Source organism: Lutjanus erythropterus, chromosome 13 (assembly GCF_056507025.1).
Source record: "Lutjanus erythropterus isolate fLutEry1 chromosome 13, fLutEry1.hap2, whole genome shotgun sequence".
In the NCBI taxonomy this organism is placed as follows: domain Eukaryota; kingdom Metazoa; phylum Chordata; class Actinopteri; order Lutjaniformes; family Lutjanidae; genus Lutjanus; species Lutjanus erythropterus.
Window position 1 is genome coordinate 11,365,761 of NC_139329.1, and position 21,348 is coordinate 11,387,108.

The 21,348-nt window shown below is 39.4% G+C and overlaps 2 protein-coding genes across 3 annotated transcripts in view; both read right to left on the minus strand.

Annotated features, from left to right (window-relative positions):
• Positions 1-516: 516 nt before the first annotated feature.
• zpd (zona pellucida glycoprotein d) lies at positions 517-4,373 on the minus strand. Its single transcript, XM_084734053.1, has 10 exons — positions 4,229-4,373; positions 2,853-2,954; positions 2,664-2,771; positions 2,129-2,337; positions 1,850-2,007; positions 1,574-1,688; positions 1,341-1,468; positions 1,068-1,251; positions 848-953; positions 517-754 (listed from the first exon to the last, which is right to left on the minus strand). The coding sequence occupies exons 1-10, from the start codon at positions 4,371-4,373 to the stop codon at positions 633-635; spliced, it is 1,377 nt and encodes a 458-aa protein (XP_084590179.1). The 3' UTR covers positions 517-632.
• Positions 4,374-7,843: 3,470 nt separating this feature from the next.
• Positions 7,844-21,348, minus strand: part of nup93 (nucleoporin 93) — a 29,456-nt gene continuing 15,951 nt past the window's right edge. For both annotated transcript variants that reach the window (XM_084733920.1, XM_084733921.1), the window contains 18 exons: positions 20,113-20,241; positions 19,061-19,135; positions 18,067-18,159; positions 17,751-17,890; positions 17,504-17,636; positions 16,666-16,823; positions 16,384-16,549; positions 16,149-16,242; positions 12,830-13,021; positions 12,618-12,744; positions 12,412-12,484; positions 11,896-11,940; positions 10,689-10,805; positions 10,430-10,548; positions 10,161-10,278; positions 8,837-8,920; positions 8,590-8,718; positions 7,844-8,223 (listed from right to left, as the gene is read on the minus strand). In XM_084733920.1, the coding sequence (XP_084590046.1) occupies positions 8,113-8,223; positions 8,590-8,718; positions 8,837-8,920; positions 10,161-10,278; positions 10,430-10,548; positions 10,689-10,805; positions 11,896-11,940; positions 12,412-12,484; positions 12,618-12,744; positions 12,830-13,021; positions 16,149-16,242; positions 16,384-16,549; positions 16,666-16,823; positions 17,504-17,636; positions 17,751-17,890; positions 18,067-18,159; positions 19,061-19,135; positions 20,113-20,241 (2,103 nt within the window). In that variant the 3' untranslated portion in view covers positions 7,844-8,112. The remainder of the gene's footprint in view (positions 8,224-8,589; positions 8,719-8,836; positions 8,921-10,160; positions 10,279-10,429; positions 10,549-10,688; positions 10,806-11,895; positions 11,941-12,411; positions 12,485-12,617; positions 12,745-12,829; positions 13,022-16,148; positions 16,243-16,383; positions 16,550-16,665; positions 16,824-17,503; positions 17,637-17,750; positions 17,891-18,066; positions 18,160-19,060; positions 19,136-20,112; positions 20,242-21,348) is intronic.

The following is a 21,348-nucleotide window of genomic DNA, read 5'->3' on the forward strand; positions in this document are numbered from 1 at the left end:
ACCAGTGTCAACATCATGTGCAATATTACTTTTCCAACATCTTGTGCAATGTGCAGTATTTGTTTACTCCTTATACACTTTATCTTCAGTGTCTCCTGTTTTTATTCTTATGTTACTGCACTTATTGAGCATGAGAATTCCTTCCAGACTGAAAAAGTTCCATCTTATCACTTATTCTATTATTTTAAAAGAAATGTCTCCAGGATTGCTGTTAGTTTCATTATTTTTTGATAGTGTTTCTTTTTGCTTAGCAAACCACACTGCTTCACAAACATTATGTTGCGTCTGTCAGATTTGTAGTGGGTAATGCCAGTTTAACTTAAATCATGGTCTTTGAATCTGTCAACATCCAGGACCTCCAGCACTTTCACTTGCAATCACATGAAAATGGGTTAAGCCAACACAAAGTTCACCAAGCAAGTATAAGAAATTCAATTTAAAGAACAGCTTGTGTTATTGTTACCTTTGGCACAAAACTTGGATTTTGGTAGTCACAATCTGACCAGTTTAAAACTTTGTTTATTCACACTTCTGTGCCACGACTTGTTTTGGGAATCATATCAGGATTGTAATAAAACGATATGGATGATTTTAGTTTGTTTTATTGAAGCTGTACAGCAGCAATATTATTGTCAGTGCTCCTCCATTTGTCTGAGTCTCCTGCTGCCCGCCTTAGCCACAGTGATGAGGATGAGGAGGAAGAAGCCCACAGTCCAGACGGCTACTACAGGCAGCACCACACTCGACAGAATGCCTGACACAAATGCAAAAGAGATAATCATGGTATCCACATTAAACACGACACGAAAATATGGCTTCCAATAGTGACAAAGGCACAGGATCTTACTGGATTGAGGTCTGTCTGGCATTTCAATCCTGATGGGTCCATATGACAGGAGGCCCTGTGTGGGGTCTGCTCTCACTGCCTCTCTCTTACTGATCGAATTACAGTTCTGTACAGAAAACAAGAGAAATGAGAGACTGCAACGAGCCCAATACATTAATATGAGGCCTAATGTCAAGCAGGTATCTTAAGACTAGAAAGCATGACTACAGGATAAGCTCACAGGTGTGCAGGATTTGTGGTCATCTGGCTCACACAGCTGTACAGTACAGTGCAGATAGAGGTCATGAGGTTCTGCTGTGAAGCGAAACATATCGAAGCTGTAGCGAATGGTGGAACTTTCTCCATTACGGCCAGAGTGTCCCACGCTCGCATTAAGAAAGGACACGGTTTGGTCCTTCACACACCTGAATACAGAGATGAAGTGAGGAGAAGGAATGAGATAAGTAGAGTTCAAAGTAAAAAGGACAGAACGAAGATAAACTATTGTTCTGACCCATTTAGGAGCAGAGTGTGAAAAGATCCCTCTGTGGTATTCGGCTGGGGAGACTGTGTGGCCCAGCACTCATTAATGCGGAGAAGGAAGAAGTCTGCAGGCTCTGTGACCGCCACCTCCACATACACCTGAACACATGGAAAAGTTATTTTAAAGCCATCACTGACACGATGCAAACAAAAATACAAATTAGATTCACATTTGATGAAACTAGTTGATGGACATTGGCATACCTTGTTGCGGAGTTCAATGGTGGGAGCACTACTATATGCTTTGGTGTAGGTGTGGTCAGTGTACAACATCATCTGTATCGTAGCATCAAGTTCATCCACACGCATCACCGTCTCACTGTACATAAAAAGACAAGAGACATGAAAACACAGAACAGTTTTCCCATTTGTGCATACCTGAAATTTTCAAAAGGACGTTCTGTAAGTATCCAGGACACTGCTTAAGTATAAATGATAGTCTGTCTGTACAATGTCTTTAAATTCAACATGCTAACCCACCTGGAGAAGGGGACGATTGGGAAAGGTAGGCTGATTCTTCTGATGTATGGATAGATGCATTTGTAGTCCAACTTAATGACTGGATTTCTGATGATGTTTCCAACAACCTGAGGGTCTGATAGTAGACTCAGGGAATATGAGATGTGAGTAAAGTTTTTCTGTATGGAAGGGGGAAAAAATCCACTATTATAACAAAGTTAACCTAAAAACAGTTTCCTTTTCTACACTCAACGACAGTGACACATTTACACACACAAGATAATAATTCTGCGGTTGTACCTCCAGCGGCTTCCCTCCACAGCTTAGATAATGGTCTTTAGATACCCTGGAAACATAGTACGGCACACTGTTGAAGACCACTCTCTGAACATGACAAGATTTGTTGGGTAAGTGCAGGGACTCCAGTGGCACATCGTGATACTGGAAGAAATCTTCTTTCACCCTGATTGCTATGTAGTTTTTGCCGCACAAAACTCTGATGTGTGCATCTGTAATAAAATAAAAGAGTAAGGAAGTATTTAACAGTAAGCAATTGGACTACATGTATAAAAATCTACTATAGGGGCCCTGCACCAATTTTACACATGATTACAATACAGCTCAGCCTGTGAAAACAAATGTATATCTGCTGTGACTCTGGACGAAAAATATATCCTTAATGATGTCATCAAGGTTTATATATCATCATCATGGACTGATAATAAAATATCCAGTGCTTCATGGTGATTGGTGGCTCAAAACCTTTTCTCTGAAAATGAATACTTAAAACAGGAAGAGTGAACACGAGGTAACAGTAAATTAGAAATGTACCTACTTTTGTCACATTGGTCACCGTAATATCCAGTGCTACATTTGCAGCTTCTTTGGTCTTTGGACAGGAGACACGTTGTGTGGTTAGTGCAATGCTCCACACTGCAGATTCCTGCACAGTAAAAAAAAAGAAGTCAATTACTACTTCGACAAGTTACAAAACATTTAACATTTTTATACAAGCGGATTTTACCCTCAGCACGGTGGCAGGTGAAGCCGAGGAGAAGCAGGAGGAGAGCAGTCAGCTGGTTTGGAGAATGAACATTTTCACTTGAACTGCCTGAAGTCTTTATTTCTTATATTCTCAGTTTAGTCTATAACAGCCCTCACTAAGCCGCACTAACATTTAGCTTAGTTTTCTTGCATTAAAAGTTGATAATGGTATTTAATTTTACCTACACCCACCTTCAAGCCAAGTAGGATCATTGCTGTTGTGGTTTCACGTTAAAACATATAATTATATAACAGTCGTTTTTACATGCGGTACTTTCAGTCAAACGGGATGTTCTGTTCTGTAGTCGTCGTTTTCAACACCTGCTGCTCCAATCATCAACACCTGTCGGGTTTGACGCTCGTGGGCTCCTTAAACGCCATAATACGCTTCGAATATGAGTTTTAATTATGGCATTTATGTGTTTAATTTATAACCGAATTATATTAAAACTCAGTTAATTGTATTACTTGGTGATTTAAAACTTAAAGCTATTTGTAAACCAAAAGCACCAAAAGACACTTTCCAAACCTCTCCACTCTCTGCAGTTTGACCAAATAAACCAATAATAATTATTATTGGACCTACACATTGACACATTTCTCATGAAACATTTACTGAACAAAATGTCACCGTTCACATACATAGCCTTTACTTTCATCACTAGGTTTTAAACATAAAATGTCCAGGGATCTCCACCAGATGTCACTATTGTCAACACAAAGTGTGTTCAGTGCTGTGGACGTTTCACTCCATCACCTCTTGTGAAGTAGCTCTAATCAAACGCAAAGGAATGATAAAACTTAAATGTCCCTTAGGCCAAGGGCCTACATATCAGTATATTGATACGATGATGACACTAGATATTGTCTTACATTCTGGACATCAGTAAATCAGGTTATAGCATAAATGTTGCCTTTTCGTAGTTTTAAAGGCTGCAGTACAGTGAAGGAATGTAATTTTTGGAACTCAGCAGACTGTTCTATTATTTATCTTTACCCACTCATCACATCCACATTGCTGCTGATCATTTATCAAAAAAATCTCAGTGTGTTATATTTTTTTAAGCAAAATTAGTCATCACCACAAGACACAATGGTCAAAAGTAATGTTATATTTGATTTATATCCCAGCCATAGCTACACATACAATAAAAACTACAAATCAACACTCACCTCATTTGGGAAATCTCTAAGATGACATTAAATGAACCAAAGACTGAGAACCATTTTGATATAGAAGGAATAGAAATCAGTTTTTTTTTGTGTCAGCAGGTCAAGGCAGTGGGGGGCTCTGCCATGGGTCTGTGGTAGGAAACTACAGTGTCCCAGAGGAAAGACATAAGTGGGTCACTGTACTTCCTACACAGCCAACTCGGCACACCCGGAGGCCAGACTCCGTTTGGGTGCAGACCATCTGTTTTTGATGGGACAGATCACAGCCAGAATATGTTGCTGATGAGGGTGGCACCGTGATTGATGAGGCAGGTTTGCAGCAGTCCATCTCTGGTGGCAGATCACATGGACAGAGATAATGGAGTGTGTTGTATCTGTCTCTTTTCTGTTTGTAATGATTCCCCTCTCAAGTCAGCAGCCTCCCTCTCTCATAGACCCCTCAAGGTAAAAAATAAAAACAGTCCACAAACATTCAAAAAAATATTTTTAAAATCATACTTCTGAGCATTTTCGACCTGTTTGACACTGAGCCATACTACAAGTACAATGAATGCTCTGGTTACGCTGCACCAAGCAAATATACTAAGAAAAATTGGACGCTTAGTCCCATTCAAATGGCATCTTCACTTTTGTAATGCTGAATAGCACTAATATGTATGTGATCTTTAAGACAACAGCCTCAAGGACACTGCAGTCCACAAACCATCCAGCCACAGTCCTCCTAAACTGGACAGCATGGCAGTGCTTCCCTTGTGATGTGATTCCATACCTTTAAAATTTCTTTCTTTAATATAATCGTATTCACTACAGTTGTATATTAATGTTTAAGACATATCGTCCCAAGGGACATTTATTTAGATTAAGAATGCATAATATGAGTGCACGCTCATATTATTATTGGTTATTCCGATACTGAAATTATAGATGATAAATACCAGCTATAATAACATCTGATTTGAGAGGTTATGTCAAAGCACTTAATTTAAATTCTGGGGCAAAATGCTCGATAAAATCTGAAGTGTAATTGTGAAGTTTTATGATGTACTTTACCAGAAAAAATGAAATGAACATTTGAAGAGTCAGAACTGTTGTTTGTTTTTGTTGTAATAGTGATGTCAGATCTGGTTTGGCCAGAGCTATGGAATATCAAATCATCCATGTTTGCTCACTGCATCTTAGTTTTTCTTACCTTCAAGTATACAGTTTTGCAAAGAATTTGCGTCATAAAATCTGCTAAAACTGGAAGAGACCATTTTTCATTAAGCATGTGAAATGACAACATGTTTTCTTTAAAGCCTAATCAATGTCCCACCAAGATGAGGCAGGTGATACATGATTTACATTGCAGTTTTAGATTAGATTTTAAAATGCAGTCTTTAAATAAATAAATAATCTGTTCTCTGTTCGATAGTGTCCCAGCAGCCACAACAAAAGCACTGAGGAATTCATACACCCTCTTACATCACTGCACCGTCTGCCAGTGGATTTGATTTGCATATCAAACAGATAAAATTTCTCCACTGAAACTTCAAGACATACTTTTTTGTTTGTTTGTTTGTTTGTTTTGGCATTGCTCTTACTCAATAAAATTTATTTTACTGGCAAGTAAATTCAATGTCTTTTGATGCCTATTTCTTTTACTATTTGAAATTGAAATTAAATTAAAATATGTAATTTCATTGTGCAGCTACAACCTCAAATTCACACACAATTTAGGCACAAACAGTAACAGAACAAATTTACAGAGGAAATATTGGTAACATTATTTATTAAGAGAGCAAAGAGGTAGGAAAGATTTCACAAAATTGTAGAGATGGGTTTATAAAATGTATTAGTGTTACAGTAACATGTGTGAATGTAGTTTAATTTTGTTTCAATGGGAAGAATTTGCCTACAAATTATTTAATTCAGTCTATAGACTGTGGTTCTTATATCTGAGTGACTGTGAATGAGTCCAGATCATGAGGTGGAAAAAAATTATACTGATGTAATAAATGGGTGGAAAAGACATAAAGTCAGCAACATACATTCATGTTTCACAGCAAAACACATTGTCAGAGTGAAATGTTGGTATCTGTTTACAGTCCACCGTAGTTTTACAATAAGTTCATGTTTTTATGTAAATACAATAGACATTTTTATCTTGTAGCCCTTGCATCATCTCCCTCAGCAGCATCATGTAGTGGTTCTTCGTCTCGTCGGCAGTGGTGCGGTGCCACCCTGGTGTTGTGAAATAGCCGGGTTATAGGAGGTGTCTGTCATCGGCCTGATTCACAACACCAGCTGCAGCACACACACCTGAGAGGCAGGTCTTCTACTGCTGCTACTGAAACTCACTGAACAGGGGTGTAAAGCAAAATAGTACCATCTACAAAAGCCTTCAGACTTGGTCACCCATGTATGAGTGGCTAATCGGCTCCTGATTTTAGCTAATCTGATGTATTTTATATGCCGGGTGATTTTCAGGCTGCCAGGCATATTATTAAGTGTTGGAGGGCGCTGGGTATGAGTACAACAGCATGGATCCCATAGTACTTGGCTCAGCTCTGTCCGTGGCCATGGATGAACTCAACATCTCAGCACAGATATGTGGAGCAGCCAAGACAGAATGAGTCTCCATCTGTGTTCTCTCAGGCCAGACTGAAGGACAGAGAGTGTGGGCCACGAATATAACAGAGGGGATGATGGGTGATGGTTTCTTAAGATTTGTGTGATGTTTTTGGTGGCTAGAAAACCCACATCAGAAGTCAGTGCTTCGCTGCTAAAACAGGCAGATTTTCTGACAGGGCAAGCAAAGTTCACTTCTTTTTTCAAACAGCAAAATTTTATGAAATCTAATATGATTGATCAAGAGGAATGTACTGCAGTTTGTGTTAAAAATGTCTCCTCACTTCTGTTACCTCAGAAATCACCCCTCTGATGCTGAGACAGACAGAAATATCCCTCCAGTCCTGTAGTCAAATTCAAGCCAAACAACCATCTGCCAGGGACAGGACATGTCAAATACTGTGCTACAGCCTGTGGAGGCAACATAGCTTCTTCCTGCAACACTCAGGATCAGAAAGAGCAGTGAAATATCTACATCCTCAATTACATTTTATCAACACTTCTGCTGTGTATAGTATATTTACCCCAATGTTCCAGCCGCCTCTCGTTAAAATGATATGAATAGTGTCTTATTCCCGATTTAACAATCAAACACCGACTGCCCCTGTGAACATGTTTATGAATAATCAAACACAAATTAACACTTTTCTTTCAAACCAGCTGCACTCAAATTATTGTCAGTTGTGACAGACATTATGGAGGTAAAGGTTTCATTAAATTATAAATAGTAGTTTATAGTTTAAGAAACACATTGGAAGTTGTAATCATGTTTGTTAAAACACCTTGCTATGAGATGATGTAGAAGCAGTTCAGTTTCAGGACATGTGTTGCTCCACAGGGTGGAGGAGCGAAGGTAGAGCAAAACATCCTGCCAGAGTTAATGTCTGATTAAAATGTGGGATAAATCCCCCACTGCAACAACCTAGACTGAGAAGAAAAGCTGCAACAGCTGTAGAAAAGTGTGAATAAGTGTAACTTGAAAAATAAATATTATAACGGTCCAATTTAAAAGGTACAATGGACTGGAAAGAAGTGTCCTTCGGCACTCTCTTACTATGAAAATCAAAGACTTGACTGAATGCTCTGCACGTGTCACAATTACTGTGAAAACATCATGAATTTTAAAATTGAGGTTAATGGAAAAAAGCAAATGTAATGGACATTTAAGTGATTCAAAATAAAAAAGACAACTGAAAAGTAAACTTATTTTTTTTATTCCAAATCATCAAAGATACAAATACGAAACAACAAAATGGAGAAAAACTGAACAAAAAGAACAAACAATGAAGGGAAACTCAGATGATATAAAGGATGTATCTGTTAACACAATGGCGAATTTATTCTATTCACAACAAAATGGTAGACAAGTGACTGTGTGTGTGTGTATGACTTTGTTTCCAAAAGCCCAAGGTTTTTGGTTGTGTGTGCGTGTGTGTGGGTGCGTGTGTGTGAACGCTGTCTCAGTTCATCAGCAATTCCATCTGCACCAGTCTTGCGTTGGTGTCCCCAGCCATGTTGTAGGGAATCATACCAGCGAAGGTGATGAGGGCTCTGGCCTGGTTACGGAGTTGCTGTTTGTAGAAGAACAAGGAGAAGGCACATAGAATATTAACATACTGATACTGTCAAAACACACTGTTTTTCTCTTTATCTTAATTAACCAAAAAATGTGCTTGAGAGACACTGTAGTGGAAACTATAAGTGCTTGTAACGAGCTGGAAATTAAAAAAAAAAGAAGAAGCAGCAGGTACCATATCACAGAAGTGATTACCTTTAATTGTCCTATACATAATTTATAGACTTGAGATTTTTGGAATATCTTTAACTAAACCAAACTAACATTTATTTTAGAATCTGAAGATGATGAATACCCCAGCATTCCAGTATCTATCGTGCTTTAATTGATTTATTCTCTTTAACTGAGTCTGTCATCTCACCATGTCTCTGTCCTCAATGGTCCTCTGTGGCCGTCCTGGTGTGCCTGCTGGCGCCCCCTTCAGGCGTTTGTGCTGAGTGAACAGGATGTTCATGGTGGCCAACAGCACTTCAGAGAGGTTGTGGCGCACCTGGGGGCAAAGAGGAAATTTACTATTCACCTGCACTTCTAAAACGAGTAAAAGAATAGCACTGCAGTTTGCGAGAAAGTGTGAAAGTCCCTTTGGAGTGGCCAGATCTTGATCTCACCTCATCACTGAAGTTCCTGAACGCAGCCACTCTCTCCTCCACGCTCTCCTGACTAAGAGGAAGAAGCTTCAAACGCTCCATAACCTGATAGAGAAACACACATGAACATATTCAACATCACTTCAATACAGTAATCATGGTATCACAGTATAAATATATAAGTATTGGATCTATTGGCTTCTATGATCTATTCTTGGTGAGTGAATGACATTAAAAGTCCTCTGGAAATGTGGCTTTAAATAGTAAAGATCCATATCCATGATCCACGATATCAAACCTTAGTTTCTCATTAAACATCAACAAAGTTCTTAGTGAAAATAAGTTCACTAGTTCAAAAAACAGCACATTTTGCTGTTTAAACCATTTCTCAAGACTGTGCAGGCATAGCAGATCACGTTTGACTAACATCTCACTCAGGAGTCCCAAAATGGAAGTTAAGCAATATACTGCTGTAAACTGCCGTAAAGGGAGAAAGCAGCAAAATGTATTTTAGCCACTTTAAGAAAACATCAATATACTATACTGTGTATACTATATTTACAACATTTTCACCACTTTTCTGTGCCATCAGACAACGTTTTCCAATGGGGAAGTGAAGCCACAGTCCAGGCTCAAAGCTACTTAAACTCCTGATCAAAAAGTATTTTTACTTCACAGAACACAGAAGTTGTTGGATTGCCGCTGCCTCGATGAGTTAGTTTGTTTGTGTTATTGTGTGATTTCAGTGTTTTAACAATGTTTGTTCAGGTCTGAATTAATGTTACTTGCTGTGGATCAAGGCAGCGGTGGACCAGCAACTCCTGTGTCGTACGAGGTACAATTAATGATTGTGAAGAGAACATAGATGGTGGCTGCAGTTCCATGTTGGACAGGCTGTCTGACAGCAAAGTTAAGGAGTGAAAATGTTCTAAATATGGTGTGCAATTAAACTGATATTGATTCTTGTGAGGTAAAATTACTGTTTGTGTTAAAGAAGACTGAAGCGGTAACAGCTTCTGCTCCCCGTTGTTGAGTTCAGACTGAAGAAAGGAAGATTAATCCAGTGGGAGCAGACAAGTTTTGTTGCACAGCATCACAGCAAATGACGTGGATCTTTTTATGATTGTTTTGTGCAATTAGCTGTGTAATTTTTGTAATAAATGTCCCAGCACAAAGCACACCACATTTAAACACAACACAGTAAAGTGTACAAAAACTTAAATACCAATATTTTGAATTTAGATTAAAACTAATTTTTTATACTTCATAGATGTTCCTGCACTATATGCACTAAACAAAGGGATAATTTCACACATCTCCTCTCTGCTATCAGGGGTGAACTCACATCGTAGGCTCTGTCAACATGACCTGCATGGTATTCATCAAAAAATGTCATCAGGTCCAGCAGCAGGTAGAAAGTACTATCGACAGACTTCTCTCCTGCTATGCCCTGAGAACGATACCTGCAGTGGAAAAAGGAAATTATTCAGTTTAAGGCATTTCTACAATGTTATTACTTATTAAGATTTAATCTAGTGCATTGTATTTGTATGTGTGTGTGTGTGTGTGTGTGTGTGTGTGTGTGTGTGTGTGTGTGTGTGTGTGTGTCCTTACCTCTCTGCAATAGCCACGGCAGTGTTCTTAAGCCTCTCCTTGTTGGACTGAGGAGCACTGACCTGGGCAATGACTGGACTCAACAGCCTGTTCATCAACTCCAACACCTTATCTGGGTTCTATACAGACAAATGGGAAAAGATGGAGAGACCGTGAGAAGATGTAAAAATTAACAGCCGCAAATGACAGCAGCTTTGCAGAAATATTGTACTGACATATGGTATGTGGATGTAGTGATGACAGAGGAAGGTCTGCTCACCTTGGCCAGCTCGTACAGTTTGACCGCCTCCTCAAACAAGCCCTTGTTCTCGGCCTCTAGAGCCACTTTACTGATGATAGCTCTGGTGTCCCCGGCAAACTTGTCTATGACTCCAGGCTAAAGGTAGGAGGAGAGGAGATCAGAGTGAGACTGCAGTTCTGATGGCAGGGTACTGTCCAAATGTGAGTAACAGCTACATGCCGTAGTTTCTTACTACTAACAAAAGCCAAATGAATTACATTTTTGCAATACAAGTATTAGGACATCATCATTTTTCTGTAAAACAAAAAATGCACTGCTACATTTTCTCTGACATAAAGTAGCTGCACTAGAATGGCTTGTTTGAATTTGTTGCTTCATGTTCTACATTCTTACTATTATATCATGGCACATTAAGTTGTATTATCAATATTTTTTTCTTTTCTAATCACTGATACTGACAAAATTTGATTGCTGGTGCTCCATGATCTTAGTTTCACACAAAACAAATTAATCAGAAAGCAGACACAATTTGGTGCAAGCTACATGACCACGATATTGGTCTTAATGATGAGCATATGGAAAGGTCTCATGTACACAAAAGTCCTTGCGTGAAATGCAAAAAGTATAAAAAGCTGGATTTACTTTCATAATACTCAAATCAAGCTAAGTGCTGTTTGTGGTGCTATACACAGCAATCTTACAGTCATGCACTGTAAAATATAACATCCCCCCAAAAAGTCTGTGTATGTACAGCACTATAAACTACTGTGATAATAATTTAACATCTTAGCTCTGTAGTTAATATATGATAGTACAACCCTCTATCAAATAGTACATAGGTTTGGATGAAACATACAGGGATGTGAATCTTGGGAATGGAATAAAAGTCCCTCAAACATCACATCGTGCAGAGTGCTGCAGGCACTCTGAGAAATGTCAAGAAACTTTGGAAGCAAAGGCTACAATGAAGCATTGAGAAGTGCTTTTTGATCAATGACGGTGGAACAGCGTCAAAACATGTAAGAGACGTATTAAAGGAAGGAAAGATGTCTGTCTTTGTCAGACTGACTGAAACACAGAGCAGAAAAAAAAGGAAGATGTGAAGCAGGGAAAGAAGAAGAGAAAGGCATGGCAAAAGGTGAGAGGCAAAAGCGTCTAATGAAAACACAGCAACCACAGATGAGATTAGACAGAGACCCAGAGATCAGAAAGACAATCTTCTTACCTTCCTACTACCGTCCTTCTCTAATCTCCCCAACAGCATGTCAAACTGTACAAAAGACAAAAATACTACCATCAAAAACATGTTAAGCGTACACTATAATACCAGAGAAACACGACCTGATATATAAACTAGCTTGCATAATACTGAAATGTCTGTCCAAACCTATATTTTGCCCACTTGTATTTACAAATGTATAATAACAAAACATCCAGCTCAACAAAAACAAAAGGAGAAAAGTTGAGGTCTGGGACATGCAAAAACAGCAGTTGTATGAGGAGGATATTTCTGGTAAGATAGATGTAATACATGCCCATTTAAAAATATTCAAAACCGAGGGAATGGGATTGTTATTATTTGTTGAAGTGATATTTTCTTCACTGTTTGTGTTTGTAAAAATATCAACAAATGTAATAAAACCAAATGAAATCTGGTGTAAAGTTAGACTTTCACAGTGTTAAAAGGCATTAAAAAACTGTACAGACATTTTTCTGGAGGGACAAAATGTGGGTCACTCACCTCTCGGCTCTCAATAACGAGTTCACTGACACAACGCATGAACATATTTTCTCCCTGGCTGTCTTTCTCATTGCTGCAGAATGGCACATACAGTAGGAATTAGAAACAGAGGCAGTATAGTGAGCATCACTGAATATAATCAATAGCTGAATCCAAATCTTCTCTCCCTTCACCATCTATCTGAATTACTGTATGATTGTACCTACCGTAAGAAGTAGAAGTACTGCAGGGCTTCCCGTGGATCGGTGGACTCAAACTTGCGAGTGTACAGCATGAGGAGACGGATAAAGTTGAGGCGGCGTACCATGGGAGGGTCACCAGGCTCCTGACTCACTACAGAGAACAGGTGAACATGTTTAGTTACTTTAAAAATTCTTTCTCAAGTGACCTACAAAATCAAGGTGATTATTATACTCACACAGCTGAGCGCTTTGGCCTGACGACTTCAGCAACAGCCGCAGCTCATACAGGACCAGTGCCACATGCACAGCGTGACTCCGAAGTCTCTCAACACGAAACAAGAACGCCACTGCTGCCTCAAACTGAGCCGTCAGGAACAAAACCTGGAAATACAGGAAGGGCTGCTGGCTCGCCGAGAAATGGGACTCTCCTGTTGGAAAGAAGATAAGAGAGAGAGAGAGAGTTGGTGAAGATGAGACTGCAAAAAATACCACTTTAAGTTTTAAATATTTCTGTTACTTAAACCTGCATGTTTTTTAGGAGGAAAGAGGTCATGCATCTAATGTCAAATGTGGTCCCACACATTTCATTTTTGAGTCATTTGAGACTCTGAGGTCTTATTCTGCTCATCTTTGACTATCAAGGGCCAATATTTATTAGTCACAGGGGAAAAAACTGAACTGATAATGAAAGTGATATTTCTGCATGTAGCTCCGCAGTGGCCAAACTGCAATACTGCTTTAATTCTGCCACAAATATGATGTTAATTTCAGAAAATATTCAATACTAAAATGATTGCTGATCACACATTTTCCTTTTTCTTTTCTCTCTCTCTCTCTCTCTCTCTTTTTTTTTTAAAAAAACATAGGCTTTTTATTGCATTAACATGGTCAGCATCCCAGATCCTTAGATCACAAAGACAATCTCATTCCACAAGAAGACAATTTACACGCTGGCCTTCACATTCAGCTGCAATGTTAGTAGACAGGTCTATACAGACCATATTTCAGTGTTTGTTAAATTAAGCTTAGAAGGTGCCAAATCAGGTTTTTACTTTGGTCCAAATGCAGGCGAACAAACAATATGCAGCGACATTAAGCAACTCACCAGCCACCAGCTCCTCCTCAACAGATCAACAAAACGTATGGCAGCAAGGAAATTACAAACTAAGACATTAAACTACCATATCCAAACTACCTGCAAGAATCCTACAAAAGTAAAAAACTTCATTATGTTTAATGTACTTGGTTTGTGGTGTTACTGTTGTATTGAATTTTTACAGCATATTAGAAATACTACTTTTAAGTGCCCTGCACACCCACACAGGTACTTTCACAGTGTACTCATAATAAAAAGATAAATGCTCAATTTGTTCCACCCTAAAAGTCACAAAACAAACTTGAAAGAAAAGGGCGAGAGGAGGAAGCTGTCACTCACTCACATTACACAATCCTGAGTAGAGGTCTAATTAATGAAAATAACTGAAATCACCTCTGTGGGTGTTTCAATGTCTATGACTATCTGACAGTTACTATAGAAACTCTTCTAATGTCATTATTAACTTTTTAAAAAAATTATTTAACTGTAAAAGCCAGTTTTACTTTGAGCCAAACATGCCCCGTCAATGTTTGACAGTTGCTATGGCAACTAACATGTAAGAATTTGAAAACATTTTGTCAAGCGCAGGTACTTAGTCATCAAGTTTACTTTTTAATTATAATCCTTAATCCTCTTGCTGGCTGAAAGTTTGAGGAGTAGAACAGGGTGGACCATGTCAGCCATTTTATAGCCTTATCTCAGACTTACAGCACTTTAGTTCAAAAAGCGAGAGCGCATGAGAGATGAAGAGAGAGGGAGCGAGCGATGAAGAGAAGAAAAAGGACGAAGGAGGAGAGATAAGAGTGTGGGTGTGAGAGAGGGGGGCTGCAGCCGAGTGTGCAAACAAGAAATGAGAAAGAACAAATGCATCTGTGAGGAGAGAACATGTGAACGAGGAGAATCAGTGGGAGGGAAGAGAGAAAACAGCAGTGCAGGTGTAAGGAGAAAGAGGGATAAAGGATAACAGGGAAGGACAGAGATGCAGCGAACGAAGGACAGAGAAACAGAACAGATGAGGCTGGCAGTATGTGAGAGAAATGAAGAGAGGCTTTAGGCTTTACTTCCCGCTGTGAAGCAAGATGGAGGACAACAAGGAACGCTGTGCCAGACAACCGAGGGAGCCGAGTGGCGCAGAGAAAACAGAATGAGGCTTCAGGCTGTACTTCCCACTAAGCACAGGGAGTGGGAGAGGGGAAATGGGAAAGGGTGAGGGCTACTGAGAGAGGACGAGTGCAGTCTTATCTGAGCGGAGCAGGATCGGCCCATGGAGAAGGCAGCACCCAGGGGAGAGCTTTCGTCAATCTGTGGGAGTGAAGGGCTCATGCCCTTACGCTCCCCTTTTTTGTGTATCAGGGGGCATGTGGTTGTTTGAGAGGGTTGTTTTATTTTGAAATGAGTTTGGGTGGAAAACCAAAGTCAAAGTCTGTCTTGTAAAGTGTAAAGTGACTTCACTAGAAGGTTGCAAGGAGATGTTTCCCTGATGTGGCGGGGGGCTGCTTTCAGCAATGTCTGCAAGTTTCCAAAACAATCTGACAAGGGCGCGGAAGCAGGATTTGAACTTCTCTCGCAAGCTTTCTTTTTTTCCAGCTTTCACAAACCTACTTCTGTCACTTTTCTTGTGGACAACTCCATGTGCAATATCAGAAATACCTTCGAGGAGAGACAATCCAAAAGTGTACCCCTTGTCACCTCTTGCAATATTTATTGCGTTGAGACATCAAGGACTCTGAATTCTTGAAGAGAGATCAGGGATGCAGTGTGATGCAGCTAGGAGGAAGTGAGCTTTGACGCCACATGGACACCTAGTTTCTTTTAAGCTTGCTGAACTCCTAATGTTTTTACCCCCTCTGTTCCCAGAGTTTAAGCTGCAGCTGTTTCTTTTACTTTACTGAAGATATTTGATAAGGCCCATGGAGGAAACGATGTGGGACGTGTTATTTAATTCTCTGCACAGGCAGCAGGTGACAGACAGTTGTAGCACTTCCAAGCAAAGAAACTCTCCTGGCTGAATCATGAGTACAAAAGATGAGAAACTGTGTTGCTATTTCTACATTTGGCAGTTTAAAAATCAATTCACAAACAGATTCTGGCTCAATTTTCCACAAGCTCATGAACTTTTGTTCCTGCCTTCTATGACAAAGCGTTCTGAATTTTCTACCGCTTCTGGCTAGCTTGCTTTCCATAGCAACAGTTGCTGAGGCTGATGGGTACTGTAGTGTTTGGAGGTGTTCATCATATCAAACTTAAGGAAAAAATCAGTAAAATCAGTAAATTCTTAAAAAACTGTTTTTGCTACTAGAAACGATATAAAAAGAGCTTTGGTTAACTGATACCATTTCCTTTATTTCTGTGCCCTCTCTGCAACAGCTTCTCAAATACAACAGAAAAAAAGATGAAAAGAGCTGTAGGTTTGTATTTGTGGTCATTTCTAGGGCTGGAGCAGAACTGCACTTTCATACCATAGTCTTCCAGCAGCTGTTTCTGTAGCTGTGGCAGGGTCAGTCTGTCCTGAGGAGAGCTGCTGCCGTCGTCATCAAAACACACCTGGTTCAACTGCAGGGACAAAACATGCACATAAGACATGCGAATCCAAGGATTAGCTTTGGTCAATATGCTAATCCTTAGACTTAATAAAATAAAATCAGACAAAATGAACCAAAAAAAAAAAAAGACAGAAAATAAAGTATACTGTACCTTAAGCCAGAGGTAGTCTTCAGTCTTGTCTGCTACCTCTCCGTGGTTATCACTGATGTCACATTTCCCAATCAGGCAGTAAACGGCTCTCTTGTAGGGGTCAGCACTGTTCCTCAGCACTCTGCGGTAGTGGAGGCGAAGCTTGTTCTCTGAAGTGGGGGAAAGGCTGCAGTGCAGGGATCACGTGGCAAAATAAATGAAAGGAGCAGGAAGATATTACAATACAGTTTGACCTTCCTTAACCATATGGGCATCTCAACACATAGAAATACATGTTCTCACCGTCTGTCAGGGCTGTTCATGTACTCTTGAAACCAGGTCTTGAAGTCTCCTAGCTGATGTTGCACTCTGTTCACAACCTGCATGGCTGCATTCAGATCACCACAACGCAGACAGTAGTAGATCACAGCCCACACTGGGTGGCCCTCTATCTCACCATCCTGTTGCACACACAGACATTTGATACAGTGGTAGCTATCTGCCATTGACTTGCTAGTTTTTCAGCATAGATGTGAAATAAGATTCTATCCACACAGAGTAATCCTGGTCATGCACATCCTAAAGCACACTAACGTTGCCACAATTTGTCTAATTACCAGCCTCCACAGGTATTCTGCAGGAACATGCAAGTGACTATGCTTTGAAACACTGCACGTCCATATCACCAAATACTGACTTTCCATTAGCTGTTGGTCACTGCAGTGTTGAATATGGCTGAAGAGATCACATTAAAAATTGCACTACACAACCTGCTGCTAGTTTCTGTATTCAGAACCTCTACTGCTTTGCAATGCAGTAAAGGCTGAATATGTTTTGGACACTATCAGCGTGCATCTACCTGTTGACCTAAATAATGATCAGTCTATAAACAAACCCTGATCAATATCAAATTTAAGTTGATAATTTTTTACCTCAACATAAATTAAATGTTTTCTAATGAACTCATCATGTACCAGTCTCTGGTTTCAAATATCAGTGAGCTAGGATATGAATGTAGATAAGAATACTGATATTTGGCAGCCTCGGACATGTTCATAATCTGACATCTGGTGGGTTACTATTGGTTATTTATGCATTCAAAATCTGTGTGTGTGTGTGTGTGTGTGTGTGTGTGTGTTACCTGCATGCCTGGCAGTGGCCCTGGTAGTTTAATGTTGAGGAAGCTGCGGACTAGTTGGTACGTTCCTGGCACTCCTCCCAGTTGGGCCTGATGGAGGTTCCCAAATACTGTCACCATGGTGTAATTTTTATAACTGGGAGAGATGAGACACACATACATATATATTGAGTCCATTCATCATGTTGCAGCTTAGCTTAAATTTAGAAAGAACTACTGTACTTTAGAAAAACAAAAACAAGCTCGTTACCTGTTCTCAAGGAAGCTGAGCGCCTGGCGTACGAAGGCCATTTGCATTTCAACAGAGGTGCGACTTTTGAGGGTGTCTTTGGCTGGAACCAGCAACACATCTGTCATCTGCTTGACCATCAGCCACATGTCTGATACATTCTGGAGGGAAAAGAGAGGGTGACAGCCACAGTTCCATAAAACACGAGCAGAAACAAACGAATGCACATCAGCTGTCGGAGTAAAACTAACCTATTATTTTGCAGAGGCCAAAAGAATTAAACCTGAAAACAGTTAATTTCACGGTGATATCAGATGTGAAAGAACAATGTTCTTACCTTGTCATCAAGGCTTTCTGCTACAGAGGCACATAAATCTCCCAGATTAGGCTGAATGTGACCATTCACTATCTTCTCATTGAAAATGTAAATCTGGAGGAGGTGGTGGTGATAAAGGGAAAAAAAGAAAAAAAAAGAAGAAAAACACATTATAGTTGATAAGCTCCTAAAATTTTCAAATGCTCAATTTTCAGGTTTAATTTCTACATATTCAATGAATGATTATAAAGAAATTCCACATACAACTCCATTCGCAGCTTCAAAAGTACAAGCGAACACTATGACCATCGAGTGAAATGGTTCACAACAAAAAACAAGAAAAAAAGAATCAAAATGTTCATAAGGTCATCAAAGAGGATGACAAAAACTAGACAAATGACACCGCATGCAATGTGTCGACACATGATCGGAGGAAAAGCCAGATTTTAAAGTACTGCGTCAGATCAGATCAGAAACAGAGAGAGAAAGAGAAGGTCAGACAGGATGATGAGAGAGGCGAGCTGGTAGAGAGAGAGAGAGAGAGAGAGAGAGAGAGAGAACAGCCCCCCCTCTACTGCCCAATCAATCAATGTTTGATCTGCTACTTCCTGTCTTGCTGTGACCCCATTTTAACTGAACGATCAGAGTGAGCACATCACAAACAGACTGACCACAGTCAAGATACAGTTTACACATCTGTGTTCAACTCACTTTAACTACTGTCAATTCAAGAGCTGTATTTTCTTTAGATTTAAGCATCAAAAACAACCATCTTTTATCATCTCTTTTGCCATATTAACTATGACGTTTTCCCTTAATTCCCGTATTTCGTCAAAGATGATTTTTTTTAACCAAACAATCAAACAAAACTGATGTTTAGCCTAGCTACTGAACTTAATATCAATAACAAGAAAGAAGAAATCTCTCCATACTGCAAATATGTTTGAATAGTATCTTAGAAAGAGTGTCATTAGTACACACTTTACTTAGAATAATTTGACCAATGGCAACTCACCTGTCGTCCATAGGCCACCTCCACGCTGTCCAACGCACTTCTTCCTGGAGCCGTCACTTCACTCACAAAGCTGGGCTACAATACACAGAGAGGCAACAGATGACTTAATAAATACACTGCACACAAGCAAGTAGCATCTCTAAAAGGAAGGTAAACAGGAAACAACAAACATCAATCATCCACTAATGAAACTGCCAATTTTGTCTAATGTGACATCACCAATTAGCATATTAAAAGAATCTTTTTTTTTTTTTTGTATACAAAGCCCCGATAGAAAGAAAACCTGTCCACAGTGCTTCCATGCCTGTTGCCCAATGCATGCTGGGAAAGGCTGGATGCAGGATGACACACAGGATCAAAGTCTTTATCTTTAGTCAGGAGAATATAAAAATAGCACCTATGAGACTCTGATGAAACAGTTATTCTGGTTAGTTCGGATGAGTGGGTAGACGGCCATGAGTACACAGTGTCAAGAAATCTACTTGAGAGACTTTGAGATTTGCTTTTAAGTAGACATATTCAGTCCAAGAAGTTAAAATATATTACAATATGTTTTTGTGTGCTTCTGTGACTAAATTAATTGGAAAGAAATGACACTGTTGCTCAAGGATTTAAACTATGTAATATTAGCATATATATAAATCTTTTCTACAAACCACAACTTTTGTCACATTAGTTGTAGACACACTGAGATGTAAAGTGAGAGGTTGTTCCAGGTTAAAAATCAACTCAGGGTAGAAGTGAAACCTGTAATCTCATTAAGGCAGCAAATTCTACAGCCTAAAATTAGACAATTTGCTGATATTATACACTCTAAACAACATAAATAATATCAACCTTTAGCAAGGAATTTAAGCCTCAATAGTTCCAGTAGCAAGTGTTCTGAAAACTAAAAATGAACAGTCCCATTGGGTAAAAGTCTTATCTAATGTGTCAAACAGACTGGGACATTGTGCCTCTTTTGGTAAGGATACAATTTTTTCTTCAGTCATCTCCCCTTGAACTTTGGAGGCCCTTCCTCATAAACCACCTCTGTGTTGTGTGTCCTGTACCTCCACATCTTGACTAAAGTCCAGTGCGTCCTCTCCTGCTCCGAGAAGCGTGTGCAACACTCTTTGCTTCACCTGCTCCCAGTGGACCAGCATGGACTCCCGGTGGTACTCTTCAGCCAACAGGAAAGTCTGAAACATATGCAAGTGGGAAACACGCACCCGGTCATACTCGATGTATTACAGCATGCAGGGCAGGAAATTCTTACATTTTGTGTGTCTGCAAATGAATCATGACAGACTTGGAATGAAATTTTACATTCTGTCCATTGTTGACAGAATGTCAGGTGATTCTGAAGCAGCACGTCTGACTTTGAACACACACTAATATACTAATATAGGGCTGGATGACTGGACAACTTTATCACCTATCGACCATGGGCTGAATCCACCAGCAAACCAGAGATGGTGATTGTTGAAAGAGTGGAAAGACAACTTGGGTGAGTTTTTCTGTCATGTATGAACGAAATGTGTTTTACAATGAGTTAACAAGACAATGTCTTGGTTTGATAAAGGGAGAAACTTGGATATAGAAGATATATGGCTGTGTCTTTTTGTTAAATAAGGAAAATAGGTCCAATATAAGGTGGGTGGAAGGCGAAGTAGAATTGTATAAATATATGCAGTGTCATTTACATATATATAATTTCATGTAACCAGACAACTTAGGGGACACACATGCAGCACACAGAAATATATGTGTGTGTTATGTAAATTAGGCTTACCTATGACACGCATGCCTTGGATTTAGCAGCAGACCCTGTCAAGATGGTACTACTCCACCAGGACACAATGCAGTCTATTTTAACTCTCCACAGAGACTTAAAGTGAGATAATGGGAACGTGAGATAATTAAATCCTCCAATCTTCAGCTCAGCGAGATACAAATGTAGACTAGAGCTGGAACTAGAGCTACCATTTACTTGGTTAAGTTGGTCACTACTGGGATGTCAAAGCTTTTATTTTTAACATTTTCGGAAAAAAAAGTGTCTCTATTACGTATGTAGTTTGTCCACCACAGTGAATTGGAACTTGTTTAGTTTTTAAATGTAAAATGTTCTGGTCAGTACATATTTTTAACCCAGTTAAGTTAATAATCATATTTAATGGATCCTTAACAACACTGTTTGAATGTTCTGTGTTTGTGAAAGAAAGTTCAAATCAGCCGATGTATCGTTTTCGTAAATCAAATACTGATATCTGTGTCCAAGTCTTAAAAATCCAGAATTGTCAGTGGTA

Excerpts from the sequence above, each read along its gene's own strand:
- zpd (XM_084734053.1), bottom strand. The coding sequence starts at position 4,373 with ATGGACTGCTGCAAACCTGCCTCATCAATCACGGTGCCACCCTCATCA. Across the intron at positions 2,772-2,852 it reads CACCTGCCACCGTGCTGAGG|GAATCTGCAGTGTGGAGCAT; the intron begins GTAAAATCCGCT and ends TTTACTGTGCAG. Across the intron at positions 755-847 it reads GCCAGACAGACCTCAATCCA|GCATTCTGTCGAGTGTGGTG; the intron begins GTAAGATCCTGT and ends CATTTGTGTCAG.